This window comes from Lates calcarifer, linkage group LG19 (genome assembly GCF_001640805.2).
Source record: "Lates calcarifer isolate ASB-BC8 linkage group LG19, TLL_Latcal_v3, whole genome shotgun sequence".
Taxonomy (NCBI): Eukaryota; Metazoa; Chordata; class Actinopteri; family Centropomidae; genus Lates; species Lates calcarifer.
The window spans coordinates 17,516,023-17,535,026 of NC_066851.1; the positions used below are offsets into that span (position 1 = coordinate 17,516,023).

A 19,004-nucleotide genomic window follows, 5' to 3' on the forward strand; every position below is an offset into this window, starting at 1 on the left:
CACAAACACCAATCAGAGAGAGCAGAGAGCAGACAGGTATATCATGATCTGCCCCTGTGAGACTCCCTGGATTTTTAGTTACTTACGGTTTTATTTTGAAATTACTTTCCTTGTTGTGTCCATTATGATTTTGCTTCCTGTCCTTGTGTGTGTTTTTTCCCTGCAGCATTTCACCCCCTCACCTGTTCCCACTTCGCCAATCAGCCCTGCAGCCACCTGGTCTTTCACCGCCTGTACTTCATCCCATAATCAACCTGGACTCTATATATAAGTGTCTGTCTCTGTCAGTTTTGTCTTTGTCTCTATTTCCTTGAGTTACTGCAAGTGTCTGCTTTTGGATTTCACCTGTGTGAGTTCCTGCTTCTACTGTGTTTTGAGTTTTTCTAGTGTTTCTGACTCCAGCATGTGTTTTGGCCTACCAGTGTTCCTCCTGTTCTCTTCATCTGCTTGTAAGCCTGCTCTTTTTTTTTTTTTTTTTTGTTATTAAATTATCATCACTAAACCTGTCTGCCTTGAAGTCTGTATTTAGGTCCAACTTTCATTGGAAATTTGCTATGTTTCCAGACAAGTCTAGTCACCCAAAGACACAGTCCCTCCCATACAGCCCCCAGCAATAGGTGCTGGGGGCTAATTTTAGACTTATTACAAGTTGGCTGTTTCAGCCCTTCCCAACAAACACTGCATTTTTGCTTTGAGCTAAACAGTCATGAGTTAACACACACCTGGAAACACAGGGAAACTTGCAGTGCTTTTGTTCACTGTTCAACAGTAAAAACGAGCGTCTCTTAAGTTACAGCCATGATAGTTATCTTACAGATTTCTCATTACAAGCACTATAGAGCCAATATAAATTGTAAATTTCCCCATTGTGGGAATAATAAAGGATTATCTTATATAGTACTGTAAATAACCTCTGTATTTTCAGTTTTTCCACTACACTTAGTAGCTGTTTTGTGTTCTGATGGTGCATATAAAAAGAAAAACTGAACTTTGTGAATGAAAATGAACAGTCTTCTTCCTATGCGTTCTGCTCAGAGTAAAATGAATGCATTAATTTAAAACCAGATGAGTTTATCCAACTGTGTTAGACTATATGGCATTTCAAAGATGGGCAAACTAATAATGAAGGTATCATGACAAGTTACAAATTGGAGTCTCTAAAAATGAGCACTGTTATAAAAAAACTTCTCAGTACCTACCTCAAGATTTTATTCAAGTACAACAGGCTACTTAAGTAAATGCTTTAGTTGCTTTCCACCACTGTAACTGAATACTCACCTGCCTATTTTGCCATCACTATTAAGCTGAATAACTCACTTGCATGATTACAAGTTAACAAAGACTGTTTGTCTTGGTGTTGTAGCCCACCGGATGGTTGTGCACAGGTATGCGTGGCGGTGCGGACGTCCCATCCTGACAGGCGCTGCACTGCACCGTTCCGACGTTTCTGTGAGCAACGCCCCCCTCCCGCACCTCTGTCACCGGAGCCTGTACCTGCCCTCTCTGCTCCTCCTGCGGTACAAAAGCTCTACGCATGCGAAGTGACTTTCCCTTTTTGGTGTAAGCAAGACACAAGGTAAGCTAAACGCTGGGGTTTATAAGTAACATTTTGGTTAACTTCTAACGTCAAGAAAGCCATTGTTTTGCGGTGCAGTAACGCCTTAATCAGTGTGTAACACTGGGAGGGATTTGTCATCCCGGTAGTTAATCAGTAACTTGCAAGTAGTGAGAAAATGTTCGGTGAACGATTGAAAGAAGTTAGCACACCGCCTTAGCTAACATTAGCAACAGTATCGTAAGTCGGCGTCAATGGGTGTGGGTCGTGTTTTCAAGCTAACTTAGCTGATGGTGATAGAAAATACACGAGGTTGAACCTAAAGCTAGCTGAGTGTTTTAAAGGTGCTCATCTGGCCCAGCTGCCACGTAACAAAGCTAGTTCAGGGTGTTTGCTAGCTTTCTAACCTAAGCTGCTTAGCTATTGTAACGCTAACTTGAGCCATTGTTTGGGGTACTTTCTGAAGGTAATGAATTAATAAGGCAGCTAACATCTTTAACTCGTTAGCATTTTTCTCTGGGCAGTGTGTAAAAGACAGCAACATAGTCTACAAGCACATAAGAGCTATTAGCGATGACCGTCAGCTGTTAGCTTTTCTAGATAGATGGTCAGCGATATATGGTCGCACCGCCTTGGATAATTGTTTGTACACAAGGGTGTGGAATGACAGAAATAGGAGAAACACTGGGTCGTTAATCTTGAAAAGTATCAACGTTATCTCGGAAAGTTGCATCTAAACATCGAATACTGTGCAGTAAAGCACTAAGTGACACTGGTATCAACTTGGAGTTGACATCTGTCTGATTTTGGGTCATTGATTTTTGAGCACTTACGGCCCAACCACTGTCGACTTCCTATAAGGAAAAAAAGATTGAACGTGACCACGTAAGCGCAGTTTCTTTAGGATACAGTGTGCTCAGCACCAGCCCATTTCTGACAGCTCTTGGGGAGTGTAAACTGGTCTTGGGTGTAGTCATAGTTCAGTGTTTATAGTTGTTATTTATAAGTGTTACAAATCTGTGCTTGCCAGCTGACTACAAAGGTCTTAGATTATTCCTCTTGTAATTTGTGGTTTTGGTTCTTTATATCACGTTCACCCTAATAAGTAAATACTACTGTCAGTTACATTTTATTTTTGTTCTTGTGTTCTCTGGATATAACAGCCCATTTCCAATCATGGCGGATGATGATTTCACTGTTGCGGAGTCTGGGGCTTCGTCAACATTCCCCATGCAGTGCTCAGCACTGAGGAAGAATGGCTATGTCATGCTGAAAGGACGTCCCTGTAAGATCGTTGACATGTCTACCTCTAAGACTGGCAAGCATGGGCATGCCAAGGTAAGAGCACCTTGTGCATCCTCTGGAATGCAGAGCTCAAGGCACTTTTCTGATTTAGTCAAATGTTTCCCAATTTTACATGTGCACCCCCCCGCCCCCATGCTTACTTGGCCTGAGGCCAGATCTAATCAATTATGGCATTTTCTCAGGTTCACCTTGTTGGACTTGACATTTTTACTCAGAAGAAGTATGAAGATATTTGCCCATCCACCCACAACATGAATGTCCCAAATGTAACAAGGAAAGACTACCAGGTAAGATGCACCTGTTGGAGCTCTTGGTGTAACTTAGGGACTCTGAGGGGTATGCAGCATTCATATTGAATACTGGATATTGTGTCAGTTGAAACAAGCTGGTACTGGAAGACAGTAATTTTCCTGGCCAATATTAGGTGGCATTTGTTTACACCACCAGTGCATCCATTTCCCATGCTTTGGGTTTTATTTAACCCTATCCCAGTGAAAAAATGTGATGTGAGAAAAGAAATGCTCTCTCATTTGCTAAATGGGTGTGTCACATGTCAGAGCTGAGCTGTCTCTTCAGTAGCTGTAAAAGGATATACAGGTTTTAAACTGGTTGAACAGGTTTTGACTTGGCCAACAAGCAGTCTCTTCTTCCCTGATTGGAGGCCTCTTGGGACAGAAACTCTAAAAGCACAAGAAAATGATGGGTTGTATATAAGTAGAAAGGCAGGTTTAGCTTTTTGGGTCAGTTTTGTTCAATTGAATTTTTGCTCTTGTCACTACTTGATTGTTTTTCCTTATCCAAAGATTCTTGCAAGCAACATTTTTCCTTAGTGTACTTCTGCAACACCCACTATGATTACACAGGACAAAATTTTAATCAAATTGTGTCATGCTTTTGTGAAGGCTTTCATCTTGATTTAGAATTACATACTGTTCAAAACACTAGCTGTTCATTGATGAACCTCTGTGTTATAAATATTAAGCTTTTTAAAAGTGCTTTGTGTTGCAGTGACGCATGTGAGGAAGCTTAAATGTGAACTTGTGCTGGTATGTAAAGCAGCACTGATTTAGAACAAAAGTCACAAAGTAAAGGCATTGGTCTTTCTTACATCTTTCTTTATGTTGCTGTCCTTCTCCTATCAATCAGATTTTCATTATTTCCATCGATAACCCTAAGTGACTCTCAGGTCTGCTGCATTCTGTTTAGTTGTCCCAGAGGCCAGGTTTAACTCTAAAGGAGATGGAGCTTTTGCTGCATTGCCCCATTGGAATGACACTGCACCTTAGGATTAGATTGACTGGCACTATACTACCACTACCATTACTTGTTAGTGCTGCTTTTTTCATATATTTTTTAAGATGACTTTGTTAATGTTTGCAATACTTTTTTTTTGTTCCTGCATATTTAGGTAATTGATGTCTCAGATGGTTATATCGGCCTATTGGATGACAGCGGAGAAACCAGAGAGGATCTTAAAGTGCCAGATGGTGACCTGGGTAAAGAAATTGAGAAAAAGTTCAGCAATGGAGAACAGTTTGTGGTGAGTTTCTGTGGCCTGAGGTGACCATGACCATGCAGTTATACAGTTTAGTTGTGTTCACTGATATTTACATAAACTTTGACAGTGTCCCAGAGCTGCACTTGACAATGCACAAGCATCAAACAGTTGACTTCATGCAGCTTTATGAATTATTCAGAGACCATCAGTTTTTTCATTTGTGGTTTTGTGCTTACTGTCGTGGACTGCTGTACTGTGTTAAGGTAGAATAAAGGGTCTATTACTCTGCATAAAAACCAAAGTAATGTGGGACAGCTGGTCTCAGGTCTTACATTTACCTTCCCCTTTCAGGTCACTGTGATGAAAGCTTTAGATGAAGAGCATGTAGTTGGCACCAAGGTCTTGACTTAAGTCCAGGACAGAAGTGGAGACCTCACATTCTTATCATCCATTATGGTTTAAGCCTCACCAAAGCTACTGGCCTTCACCCCACATCTCCACCAGTTTCCCTGCTGGTCAAGTGAAATCGGGAAACTGGACTGGCTCAGCTTCTTCAACTGTACCTCAGGCTCAGGGCTGACTGGCATTCTCTTCAGTCAGTGAAGTTATCCACCCGTAGTCATCACAGCTTAACTTTGCAAATGGTACTTATTTCATTCCAAAAATTCTTTATAGTATTCCAGCAATTCATAACATTCCTTTTACAGTATGGGTAATATTCTTTTTTTTTTCTCTGTGTGCATTACTTTTTAAATCACTCTTGTTTTTGAGTTGGCTGCAAACATGTACTCCAAGGCTCATTTACAGTGAGGATGCTGCACCTTGTGTTTAACCTAAATTCTCCCCTAAATGATTTTATCTCCATTGACATCACATCTTAAGCAAGCTCCAGCTCTACTTGTACACAATTCAGAGGAAAAAAAACCTAGCATCATTGATAGCCTGAATATGCCTTTCTGCCTTTGACAATTTACACATATGCATTCACATGCACACTTAGAATTGACTTAAACATGGCATAGCAGTTACAAATTTATAACCTAACCCAAACAACAAAATTTAATTTACTCTGCATCTCAGTTGCAGATCTCGTGTCAAGCTTTCTACTGCATCTAGCCAGGTCTCAGTAAGATAGGCCTTTCCTAGCAGGGAACTCTGCTGTCTCAGCTGTTCTGAAGCTGAACAGGCCTGGACAGGGGTGGTTGGGTGGGGCCATTTTCCTCTTCTATGCTATGAAACTTTTTCCTTTCACTTGAGGCCTTTATGAGCTGACAAATGTATAGAAAATGATTTTTGAAAGAACAAAACACTGAAAACATTTACTATTATAGGCTTAAAACAATTTTATCTTGAAGCTGAATTTCAATAATTAAACAAATTTTGCATTATTACAGTGCTAAAGATGTTGGCGCTTCTTGGCACACAATAGTGGAAATGGGAAACCATTTTAAGTCTTACCTGGTGTAGCTAAACCTAGGCAGTAGTTCTGCTGCAGGTTATCAAAGTCCTGTTGTGATCGGATACATTGGTGCGCAAGAACAGAAAAGATGAGTGCTACCAGGTTGTGGGTGGGGGAGTTGGGCTAAAGTGGTTGTGGAAAGTAAATTTGGGGGTGGTTGGTCTGTTAAATGGGATTTTAAGGGTTATTGTGTTGAGTTTGTACTCTATAAGAAATTGTGGCTCACATGAATTTCTACAAAATCATGCGGAATGGTGGTTGTTCTGTAGGTTTCCATCCACACACATGAAAAAGTCATTGGGAGACATCAGTAATAGCAAGAAAATCAGAATGTGTTTACATGCACTGCGTTAATGTGGTTGCAGAACTTGCATTTACATGCAGGTAGTCAATTTTCTCCCCTACCTCCTACTATAACCTTAAAAATGAGTGGTGTATTTTAAGTGTATTAGCAGTATATTTGAAGCACTGCAGGCTGTTTTTCCTGTCTTCAGATCAGAGTGTTGAGGATTGATGGAGCAGTGAGAGGACAGACTCTAGTGACAAAAGCAGTTATTCAAGAGTGCATGTGTTAAGAAATGTATAAGTAACCTGCTGTTCTGCTGTGGAATTATCTCATTTAGACCTGTTTGTTTTAGTATTAGTTTTAATCTGACTTTGGATTTTTGCTACAAGGATGCACTATTATGAGTTATACAATCTTTCCACCTTCTGCACTTCTGTTATAGCAATATAGAAGTTTTAGTCAAGAACCTGTGCTCTCATAAAGGATAGAAATTGAGTTAAATGTAAACAGGTTAAAGAAATCAGATTTTTCCTGTTTACATGACCTCAGTTAACAATAATCAGATTAGTGCAGAGCCTGTCAAGCTGGAGTGTGACCTTTGATAGTGTCATCAGTGACATCGTCAGAGTAAACCATGCTACTTTGGTAACAGCAAGTGCAGTTTAAAATAAATGGAGGGTTAGGGTCCCAACAACTGCTAATCCAAATAAACTTCACAGTTGACACTGCAATGCTTGTTTGAAGTCAGTTGGAAGAGCAGATGTCGAGAAAATCGAAGGACCGACAGATGTTTCTCCATTTATTAGGATGCTTGTAAACACACTGATTGTAATATTGACATTGGAAGGATTCTGTTTCATTTTCAAGTTGTCCTTCGTGCAACGGCAGCCGGTCTGTTATTTTTGTCCAGTCCACTTAAAGTATTTTTTGCTTATGTCAAGACACCAAAATAATCCACTGGGTGTTGTATTGTTTTGTGTTTAGTTCTGCATGAACTTTGTTTCTAGTCATTCCATTCCTGCTCAGCGTGTGGTGTTTTCCCTGAATACTATCATATTGGGAACTGTGGCATTACAACAGTGGCTTCTAACCCTGGCTTTTTCTCCTAGCCATCTAGATTTTCACTTGTACAAAACAGCACAACAGCAGTACTCTGGATTGCAAGGAGCAAAAGTTGAAGCCACTTGACTGTAGTCATTGTACTGGTACATGGTACCATTTCATATTGATAACTAATTTCTTCAAATAAGAGATTTAAAAAAACAAAAAAAACAAAACACATTTGACTAGCGAATGGAATGCTTCAAAGGCAGTGTAGTAGAAACTTGGATTGTGTTGCACCCTGCGGGCCACTTTGTATAAATTGGCTGATTATCATTCTATGGTAAGTGGGAGCTCATGCAAGACAACCTTAAGTCCTCTTAAAATTTAAGCCTGCGGCACCTCAACCCGATTTTATCATTCTCTGGGAGTAACAAGCCTTAAGAATGTGTGGAGAAAGCAAAACCACTCATATGCAAATTGCAGGAACTTTTTTGGTGGGAGAGTAAACAAAGCTGTACAAGAGTTAAGCTAGTTTGCCCAGTGAGCCAACACCCACTTTGGCATTGTTTGGCATTGCATTATTTTGGTTGAAAGCATGCCATCATGCTTGCGAAAACCAGATTTTGTTTCTAGTATACTGCCTTCTGAAATGCATGTGTAGATTTTCAAAAATAATTCTCGTCTTCATATCCAGTCAGTAGTGAATTTTAATAGTAATGGCATGAGGTTTCTATGCTAAAATAACCACGCTCCTTTTCCACAGCCCTAACAGAAGATGACAGTCTTCCTTAAGCCATATTTGTGCTCTGTTACATGTTTCTGTAACTGAGGTCAGATGCAGGAAAATCAACTTTCTCACCATTAGTCCCCTTCAGTTACTCAGCTGCTCTGGCCTCTGATATGTAGCACTAATTACTACCACACGTCAATGATCCTCTACCTTTTAACTGTCTTAAAGGCGTCTCTCAAGTGGAGACAGGTAACAGGACTGACCTCTGATTCCGTTTGAGAAAATGTTTACACTGTAAGGGAGGTGGCCCTGTCCCCGTTGGCCTCACAAGCTGATCTTGGATCAGGGTCTGCTAGGGATACAAAATGACTGACATCAGTTTCACGAGGGCAGATTATCTCAGGGCTCCAAATGGAGTGTTAGGAGATGTGTTATTAACAGTGTCAGTAGTGAGGATAATAAATGAGATTATTTGCATGGTTTTTATTTTCATTCATTTGTCTTAGAAGTCTTAATTATTCTGCTGTTGAAGAATGTTTGTTTTTCCATAGTCCTCTCTGGCGCCTCATCGGAGACCGTCTGCTTTACATTCTCTCTCTGTCTTTAACTCTGCTTCTTCATTACTCTTTCAAGAAACAGTGGTTAATTTGTATGTTTAGAATACAGGTACAGTGTATTACTTTAGAACGGGGAATAGGTGAGTTAGTCTTGTATACTGTATGTTCCTTGTGTGTTCAGAGGAAGGGGGTTAAGGTTATTTCCCCAGGTTGTGACAGGTCTCTTACTTCCTACGATGTCAGATCTGAACAACCTCCAGGGAAATCTGACCTTGAACCTTCTGGAACATAAAGATACAAAAGACTTCTCTCCTCCCTAGTCCAACCAATGTATGGCTGCTGTCTTAAAAAAACACAACTGTCTGTTTTTATTGTGTAGGCAAAATAAAGTTACTGGCTACAAGAAATAAATCAGTTGTTTTCTCTTATTTTTAGAGGACAGATGCCTCAGTGTAATACATTACAATAAAGTGTTTCTATTTTTGTTTAGCCCAACAACAAAATAATTACACTGTTATGCACAAGAGCCAGTTGCAGTAACTTCAATAGTCAATAGTCAAGAATGAACTGTACGTGTTTGCTAAACAAATCAATGAGGGTGATTTGGTGTTCACCTTAAACTTTATTACATGGTTTTACAATAGTGGCTCTAGTTGCTGACATACCAGCAGATGGACACAAAGAATGAACACATTGTAAAACATATTACAGACAAAATAGTGAAGAATTAGGTTCTCTTATTGTAAAGGAATCTATTGAGAACACATTATGGAAACTACTCAGGATATATATTAAATTCCATTGGTGCCAAATGTTTACTAGAATACTTACTTTATTATGCATTGTCACTTCAGACATATGTACCTCCTTTAGTGTTCCTGTTATTCACTTAAACCCTAAAAACCATGGTTCATCTCACCTGCTGTCTTGAAGCTTAATTATTTGGTGACCTCCAGCTGCACCCTCACTCTTTACCACCTCCTTCTGCTCTTCATTAGCCAGACCTCAATGCGACACAGCTCCACAGTCCACTTCAACAAGGTTCTCAGTAAATTCTAGTTCAATGCATCCTGTTCAAATGAAGACCCTAAATCCAATGAGATGTCTCAGAATGACAAGAGGCAGAAATTTAAATGTACTTGGATGAGATATATATATATATATATATATATATATATATATATATATATATATATATATATATATATATATATATATATATATAGATAGATAGATAGATAGATAGATAGATAGATAGATATAGATATAGATATATAGATATAGATATAGATATAGATATAGATATAGATAGATAGATAGAGTGTGGATTTAGGAGGAGATTAGATCTTGGGGTATCAATGAGACCTTGTGGCTACTGGAAGAGTATAGCTTATTATAGACTATTCAGTTACCTGTGCTTTTAGATAAAATGTCAAAAGCACAGCTAAAGATGTGTTGTAAAGATTTAACTTTAAAAAAACAGAAAATATTTGGGCTGATATATTTGTTCTAACTGACAGTAAAAAGCTTACTATGTCTGGCATTATGTTGCAAGAACATTCACCAACCAGTTTCACACCAAGTATCATTTCAGTAATCATTTATGCTGAAGGAGGTTTACCACAACTGCTCAGTAGATGGCAGTCAAACATCACTTTTGAGAGTTGAGATTTTTCTGGTCTGATGTTGAACAGACCCACCTACCTATTTACCCACCCACCTTGCCTCTCTCCCTCCCACTCTTTCTTGTAACTTCACATCATCACCCACAGTTTATTCTAACTATACTTTTATTGGAAATAAGTTTGGAGGAAACTCTCCATCCATAGCACTCCGCAGGTAACACACTCTTGTTCTCCCACAAGCCCACAGGAACAAGACACATGCTATCACATTGCAGTCCCTGCAGACTCCAAAACCCATTAAGGCCTCTCTGTAGCCATTAGCATCGAGAGTTTCTTTCCTCCATGAGTGTCTCACTGGGATCTGCTGAACTCTTTCAAGGCTCAGTGGGGAGAGCAAAGCAGGGATTGTGGAGGGGATTGGTGGAGGTTTTATGGGCCATTCCACTGAGCTCCAAAACCTGTTTATTCAGACGATGAAGCTGTTGGATTTCTTGGCTGGTGTTTGGAGGAGATGAGCTGGTCTAGGATGATTAAAGATTTGATAGAGTTTCAGGCTGGAGGGCTTCTCTCGCTAGTCAAGGAAAACATTACTTCAAAACACACACGTATATAGCCTCCATACATCAACACTTGGGCTGACCCAAGTTTAGAGGAGGGCTATTATGTAATTGCAGGACCTATGTCTCAAAACAGCGTGAGATGAGGAGATGCAGGAGATCAAAGCATTACTGTGTGTGCTTTTATTGAAACTGTATGGGATTAACTCTCTCTGTGTGTATGTGTGTGTGTGAAAGAGTTGAGAGGAAACACAGAGAGTGCTTTCAGTTTCTTCTAACATTTTATTATTGGTCCCACACGTGACTGCATTATGCACTGTATATGTGTACAGTACTTGATAACCTGGTAGGAATTAGGAATTTAGAAGTCCTTATGGCAATATGATACAGATATGACACAAGACATGATCAGCTTACATTTCTTAGAATGCACCCTTCTACAATCTGTCAAAGCACAGGCACAAATCCCCATAATACACGCATGAGACACAACAAAGCTTTTACTCAAAATCACACACCTTACACCAGTCTCACTTTGGGGTTTTACATGTGGTTAATTCCGAATTCTGTCACATGCTTCAAATTCAAATGGCCCTTATTCAGCTTTGCATTGCCTGATTTTTTTAGTGTGTGTGTGCATGTTTTCATGTCTGCATGAGTCTATATTTGATGGATGACTGGATCTGTGGGGGACCATGTGGTTATTTAGGGTGTGTGCCCATTTGAATGTCTATGTATGTAGCCTACATGTTTGGGTTTGGGTGCATGTGTGCAGGGTGTTTTTGAAGATCAGTGGAGTTATTGAATCCAGATTTTGGAGTGAAAAAAGAAAAAGATGGAGAGAAAGAGCACTTCATCTCAGCCTCTGACAGGATTTGGAGGACTGATGGAGGACAGAAGGAGATGTTTTCTCCTCCTTTCATGTGCTCAATCCCACTGAGAGAGAAGCAGTAGGGAGGGTTTTCTGTATGTGTGTGGTGAGTGTTTGTGGGGGCACAGGGATGAATACTGAAAACAAACCCAACAACCATTAGATGAATTGTGGTGTACAGAAGTGTTCATGTGTCTTTGTTTGTTTAGTTATGTCAGTGGTGTGGCTGCAAAGATGGCAATATCTCTCTATAGGTCGGTCCATCCTCTTTGGTGTAGACTGAAATAACTCAAATATTGGATGGATTGGCAAGAAATTTTATACAGAAATCCTATATGATGTATCCGAGTTATTTTGGTGATCCCTTGACTTTTCTATAGGTATTGGATGGATTTTTATATTATTTGGTACAGGCATTCGTTTCACCGCTGGAATGAATTGTTATAACTTTGGTAATTCTCTGACTTTACTTTAGGCGTCAATATCAGATCAAAATATGTCCAGTACTTTGCTTTAGAAAACACTTGCACAAAGACATTCCCATCAATATCAGCTTTACTTTACTGCTACTTTACTTTACTGTTAATCAGCAAATGCTAGCATGCACTAGACAAAGGTGGCATGCATGGTATCATACCTACTGAACAACAGCATTGCCATTGTGAGTATGTTAACACATTAGCATTTAACGCAAAAGCAAAGTGCTGCTATGCCAGCCACACCACGATCACCAAATTTTTATGAGATAAACTAGATATAGAGCTGATTCTGAAATATATTATGGCTAGAAAATGATGTCGGTAGCAACTGTTGACTAGAGACATCATCTCAACTTTTATTTTGGGATTTCATTTTTTACTTGTAAGTGCAGGCTGTGGTCAAGATATTTTCAGAGTAAAAAAGTCTGCAAGTCTGTGTCTGTGTGGGTCTATGTATGTGCACATTTGTACAAGAATGTGATTAAGACCAGAAGGGCAGGGGAGTGCTCTGTCTTTAGAAACAGTTATGCTAACAGATGTGTTCATATCGAGAAAGGAGCTCACAGCATGAATTTTCTATTTTAGCTGACAACCTTCTGTACACTCACACTGCTGGGAACACTCATGGCTTTGAAAAAGAAGCCCCTGCCTGGAAGAATCAGTGAATGAGTTCACAGGCAAACAATGTAGACTAGACTGTTTTTTGTTGTTTTAGAGCTTGATAGAACAAAAGATTGTTTTTTTTTTTTGCATGTGTTCCTCCCCTACCATAGAATTTAAATGTTTTTGCATTCCTTATATGCACCACAAGCTTGAAATGAGGCATACTTTAGTCCCTGATCCCTGTATCTTTTGTCTGTTGTGTTTTGATATGTTTTTGTGGTGTTGTCTGTCCCCATTTGTACTTGTATAAGAAACCTTTTTTTTTTTAGATCTCATTTTGCTGTCTATCTTTACCAGGAATCCTTGGCAGAAGAGATACTGTATTTCAGTGTGACCTTCCTGCTTAAGTAAGGATAAATAAGTAAACTTCAAAAATCAGTGTGCACATGTGGACTACAAAGAGGTGTAAGAACATTATTTTATTTCTGTAACAGTATGATAATATTACAGCACAGAAAAATGTAACAAAAACAGTTAAGGTTATATAAACATGCACCTAACAATATCAGAACATTAATTAACGGGTAGGAATCATGGAAAATAATATCATTTACACTCATGACATACAGATGATTGTTAATGATAAAAACACATGGGCTTCAAGCAATATACAAGAAGTGCACATATACTACAGTAATTAATGCTGAGTGACTGTGGAGCTTCTGTTTTCCTGGCTAGCCTTCTAGATAAATGGCGGTTGAAAATTCAGGCAGTAGCCTCTGATATACCTCTGGTCAAATGCAGCGTGTTATTTCTGACCACCTGCTGCCCTCTGGCATGGCTTTGAACTTCCTTGTGTGTGTGTGCGTGTGTGTGTGTGAGAGAGAGAGAGAGAGAGAGAGAGAGAGCGTGAGTGAGCAAACCTACAATGTATGTGCGTATATTTGTAAGGTTGTGTAGAAACATCTGGAGGTTGACTCCAGTGGGAGGTAGGGAGATGACTGTGAAGAGGAGCTGATGGGAGATGGATTGGGCGGGTCATTATTCAAACCAGATTAGGGGAACCTCATATAGCTGAGGCATAAAAACACTTCTGTTTTTGCTGAATTTGATTCACAAGCATTGTATGACTTCCCTTTACTTTTATTTATTTTTTACCAGAAAGTCATTGGTCAAAATTTCAGCACCAAAAAATGATTAAGTCTGTGAATCATCATCTTAACAGGATTAGACAAGATAAGAAGATCAGTGTTGACTAGTCAACTGTGTTGTGTGGAGGGATTTATTATTATGTTACTAAATGCAAAATGCTACGTGTATTGATACGCATACTGGACCATGTGATAAAAAATTTTGGACATGATGAATAATATTGACAACAATGAGGTTCAAAGATAAGATATGAAAAGTCAGCAAGCAGTGTCTGGAAATGTTCCTTACAAGTCTTATTGCTCATGCTGATGTGTTGAGGCAGATGGGACTGAAGGGAGGTTTTGGGAGTGGTGGAGGAATGCTGAGGCTACGCTATCATACTAATAAACAGGTGCTTGTCCACTCTCCTCCCACTCTTATCGATTTTCAGGACACAGCTGGACCCACTAGGCAGCTGAACACCCGGGGTGTTATGTAATAGGAAACCACTGGAAGCAAACAATACTTGTATGTGTTTGTTTCCACTGGTGCTGGGGTGGATGTAGGGTTGTCAAGTGAGACCTGAGAGTTTCAGGTTTGGTCACAGCAACAGCCGGTGAATGAAAATTGGCGCCTGTATCTGTAGGGGATATGTGTTTGTATTCATGTCCAGAGAAAAAACAGAAATAGAAAGAAAAGCAGACAAATAGTTAATAGAGAAACTGTGTTGGGAGCTATGAGAAGGAATATGGCTCCTGCCTTCTAGCAGTAATATGAGGAAAGCTTAAGATGTGTTTGATATTTGTTTGATCTACAAATGAAATGAATTCTGTGTCCTTAAAATAGCTTCGGTTCCAGCATCTGTGTGAATGTGGGGTTGTGGATTCCTCCATAAACATCCCAAGGACACCCTCAGAGAGACACTTTGCCAGTGTGTTGTGTTTTTTTGATGACGTCCCCATTTTCTGTGGGCTGTTTGTAAAACAGCTCACTCATGTTTTGTCTTGTCTCTGAGGAGAATGCCATGAGAAAATGGGCACTGGTGCTGACGCAGAGGTCATATCTCTTCTCATGGAAGTGAAACAAAAGTGACTAACATTGTACAATCACCCACTTTAAATAAACTGCAGCCTCAGATTGCTCTTTTGTTGAACTGACCTAAACTATGAGGAATGATGATCTGAAGATTACTCAAAAATGACTTCATGATAGCTCATACACAAATGCACATCAGTCTATTATATAACACACCATTTGTGTGGTATTTTTGAACATTTGTCTGCCTAGACTAGTTTAGACTGCCTTGAATTAATTTGGATGTGTATGTATATGAAGTGGTTTGTGTTTCTGTGTGTGTACCTGCATTACTACTAACTATAAGAACCATGTTCAGTTCTGGAATAACATGACAGACTTTTGAGGAAGTGTATTAACAAAGTAAAAACAGGCATTTTTTTAGGTGTCTGTTACACTTGGTGTGTTTGTATATGTGTGTGCTTGAGTGATTGAATGACTGTGTAATGCAGTACATATGTTCTATGGTTCTGTGTGTTTATGGACTGAGGACTGGGAGCGGTTATGAAAACAGTGTTACCCAGAGTACAGTTCTCCTGGATCACAGGTTACAGCCCCAGGGGGTTGTGGGATAGGCTGGGCCACTGTAGGGAGCGGATAAACCTGGTGGTGACTCTAAGAGAGTCAGTGTGTGTGTGTATGTGAGTGTGTGTTTGACCCCAAAAGAGCGGGAAGAGGAGTATGATGTAAGTGACATCATAGAAAAGCAGAACAAGCTGTTTACAACCTGATGCTATAATCACTTCCAACATTGCTATTTGTATGCATGTGTGTACTTGTACCTCTATCTTTATGAGGACCTGTTTGAGTTTTAGTCCTTTGGAGTGAGGATATTTTGCCCAGTCCTCATAACTTTAAAGAGCTGTTTGAGGATTAAGATTTGGTGTTAGGGTTCAGGTTAGAATTAGAGTTAGGGTGAGGGTAAGGGTTGGGCATTTAGTTGTGGTAGTTGGGGGGGGCAAGTATGCATTTGTGTTTCCATACACCAGGTGGTGCCAGAATGCCAATGTAAAAACTGGGCAAGCATCACAACATGCAGCAAACAAATAAACATAAGAAACACCCCTCTGTTATTGTCTCAGAGCAGAGTGGGTAAAACTTTAGGGAACTTTCTGTGGTGCAGCAACATGATATAAAAAATACTGATTTAATATCTGATCTAGATATTTATCTTTAATATATAGGGTACCAAAACACTGAACAGGTTAAGTATTTATACTTAATAAGTATTTTTCACTAACACCTTTTATAGTAATATTCCTTTTTTAAAGCAAATCTATTCACTTAATTCACTATGACTATCAGATTTTTTCAGATGCCCTCAGTCTAACCCCTATGCCTCATCTTTTCTGTTCTGCCTTCGCTTTCATTTCTCTCTTTCATCACCATACATGATGCTCATAATTCCTTCCTTCTTTTTGTCATTATCTTGCTAAATCCCTCATACTCTGTCTCATTGTCTTTTCTAATGCCCTCTGTGTCTTTCATGTTCTCGTTTTCCTCTGAACCGTCTAGTAACATTACAGCTTTTAACATCTGGGATGCACTTGTCATGGTGAGAAGTCAGTTTTTCCATAAGACCCCAATCCCTGTGAAGTTTTAAAAACCTCACTAGCTATTTAATAAGTATAAATATTTACCTGCATGAGTTATAATGCGCAGGTTGTGGAGCTACTCTGAGAGGGAGTTATCTCAGTCAAAGACTATATTATCACAAATGTGAAAATTGGGTGCAGTACTGCATGAACACATAATGTATTAATAACAGGAAGGATATAAAGAGAAAAGATAAACACATTAGAGGCAAATTAACCATTTGAGAATTGAGACATAGTCTGGGAGTATAAGGTGAAGAGTCTGTTATGGTTTAGCAGCAATGTGACACAGTGTTCTGTGTCAAAGTCTGACACTTTGTTGACCCATCCAACAACCCTGAGCTCATCCCTCAGCAGACTTTGACTCACAATCCTTACAACCACTGGCAGGCTTTGTCATATGAATGTAAACGTATATACAGTATGGGATGTGGGTGTGTTGTACACACTGGGAGTGTGTGAAGTGCCTTGTGTGATAGTGTAGAGGTGCTTGTATTTTGTATATGTTGCATGCTGTTTTTACTCTCAAGTTTCCTAAGCCTTTTAACCATAAAGACTCCTGTGGTGCCTCCCTGTGGCCATACATTGTAATTGGGTACTGTGCAGTCCCAAGTAATGTCTGAGCAGCAGTGGGCCACAGAGACGTGGCATACAGGCACACCACCACGTGGACATGCCCTGGTGCTCATCAACCACTGTCCCAGCTACAAGTAAATAGCCCCACTGCCTTCTGGGTAAATCCATTGAAGCAAGGCAAGTCCTTAGATCTTCTCAACAGGAACCAAGACCTTTACTTTATTGAACTGACACATAACTTTAGCCTGTTTGGTCACTTTTTGGTTTTTTGAATCTATAACCTCAAGGATTTTTAAAATTCCACTAAATTATCATTTACAATAGTTCCTGTAGATTTCACCTTACTCATCTACATTACAATTCCCTCTGCAGCTTGCACAGTCACCAGTCTTCTGACTGACATGGTGCATCGACTTATTCACTTTCCTGTCCAAGGAAAAAAAGAAAAAAAAAAAAGAAAAGAAAGGTTATGTTTTTGTTTGTGTGGGAAAATACAATGCTGATGATGCATTATGCATCTCATGGGTGTGTGTAGTGGGAGTCTTGGCTGTTGTCTAAGTGATAGCCTGGATCATCCTGAGAGCTGCTCGGAATCATTGTTTCCAAAGCCTGTTGCCCTGGCACAGAGAGGACTAAGAGATCTGACCAAAATACAACCACGTAAATCTGCACTTAAAAGAGAAATGCCCCATTTCCCGTCTGTGTGGGTGTGTGCATGTGTTTGCACTTCACAAACCAACCTTAAAATATGATGTTAATTCCTTATGACTATGGGTTTAATTACCAATATATTATTGATGAAGCAGAGATGGTGTGAGTATTTACTGAGAGCATTATGAGAGTTGTTTGAGAATTATATCTGAAATACCAAGTGACTGCATACAAGGAAGGGCTTGTTTATTGATCAGTATTGAAAATCAATGCAAACAATTTAATTTGCTTTGCTTTTCCTCTCTCCCTTCTACATTGAAATCAATTTCTCATGTCTACACCACAGAACATAAACCTGACAACCATCATCAGAGAGAGACAGAAGGGAGGGGTGGGTACAGCAACTTGTTTCTATTAAACTAGGGCCAGGGCATTGTTCTCTGAAAGGAAAGATCCAACTCAAGAGGCCTCACTGATGATCAAGACCTGCTGTTTCTTTGGCTCCATGTGTGTGTTAGCACGGAATCACCAGCATGCTAATGGACAAAATGTCATAGCTCTGTGCGCACAATGGGAAAGGTGGAAGTTACACATTGATTGGAAAGCTGCTCTCTGCCCCATCTATTGTTGAGCTGCCAATCTGTCTACAACCAATAATAAACATCAGTTAGAGTGTGCATAGTCTGTGTGAACTGGAGGTCACTAAGCAGCCTCTCCTTCTCTGCGTTCAGTAATAAACATAAAGGGAAGATTGTACCAGTCTAAGACACTCACATGTTGACAGATCAGTCTTCTGATGAAGGTCTATGCCGCTTTGCCATTTTCCCACAGAGCTGGAAAAATACAGATGTGGGAACTGCGCTGGATTGCTGGTTAAATGTGATACACAGATGTTTACACACAAACAATTCCTTGTCAGCCACATAATGACCACATAAATGAGCCAGATAAAGTGAAGAGGGAGTACTGTTTGTTTATTTATTTATTTATTGTTAGTATTCTTCTTCTTAGTATTTTTTACATTCTTAAGCCTATTTCTGCCAAATGCTAATTGCATGCTAATGTTTCCAGCTTATGTTAGGGCACGCAGTCATACACACACAGTTTAATCCATTGTGTAACTAAGATTAATATGACCTTAAACAAATGAAAGTGTTAAACAAATAACTCTAACATACACCAGTTAACTAGCAAAATCGACAGTATTGTGTGAACCGTTCCTTTACATGTACAGCGGAAAACAAGCCAATCAGTGAAATTATAGCGCCACCTGCAGGAGAGAGAGGAAAAATGGGGAGAGGACGGTAACGCAGGTGACAAGAGGCAGTGAATCGAATGAGAAAGGAAATACGAGCTAAGAAACAAGTTTTAAGCAACAGTAACTAATTTTTTTTTTTCAGTCTTTCGG

General features: G+C 39.6%; 1 protein-coding gene across 2 annotated transcripts; it reads left to right on the forward strand.

The window, feature by feature from the left end:
* Positions 1 to 16: 16 nt before the first annotated feature.
* LOC108874902 (eukaryotic translation initiation factor 5A-1) lies at positions 17 to 8,845 on the forward strand. 2 transcript variants are annotated; one of them, XM_018663465.2, is made up of 6 exons: positions 17 to 449; positions 1,364 to 1,576; positions 2,719 to 2,893; positions 3,043 to 3,147; positions 4,269 to 4,400; positions 4,710 to 8,845. In XM_018663465.2, exons 3-6 carry the CDS (start codon positions 2,732 to 2,734, stop codon positions 4,767 to 4,769), a joined length of 459 nt encoding a protein of 152 aa, XP_018518981.1. In that variant the 5' UTR covers positions 17 to 449; positions 1,364 to 1,576; positions 2,719 to 2,731; the 3' UTR covers positions 4,770 to 8,845. The 2 variants fall into 2 exon arrangements, with proteins under 2 accessions (XP_018518981.1, XP_050934211.1); XM_051078254.1 differs by lacking the exons at positions 17 to 449; positions 1,364 to 1,576 and adding an exon at positions 1,711 to 1,795.
* The last annotated feature ends 10,159 nt before the right edge of the window (positions 8,846 to 19,004 follow it).

Coding starts and splice junctions, on each gene's coding strand:
- LOC108874902 (XM_018663465.2), top strand. CDS start 2,732: ATGGCGGATGATGATTTCACTGTTGCGGAGTCTGGGGCTTCGTCAACA. Junction 2,894..3,042: donor GCAAGCATGGGCATGCCAAG/GTAAGAGCACCT, acceptor GCATTTTCTCAG/GTTCACCTTGTTGGACTTGA. Junction 3,148..4,268: donor TAACAAGGAAAGACTACCAG/GTAAGATGCACC, acceptor CTGCATATTTAG/GTAATTGATGTCTCAGATGG.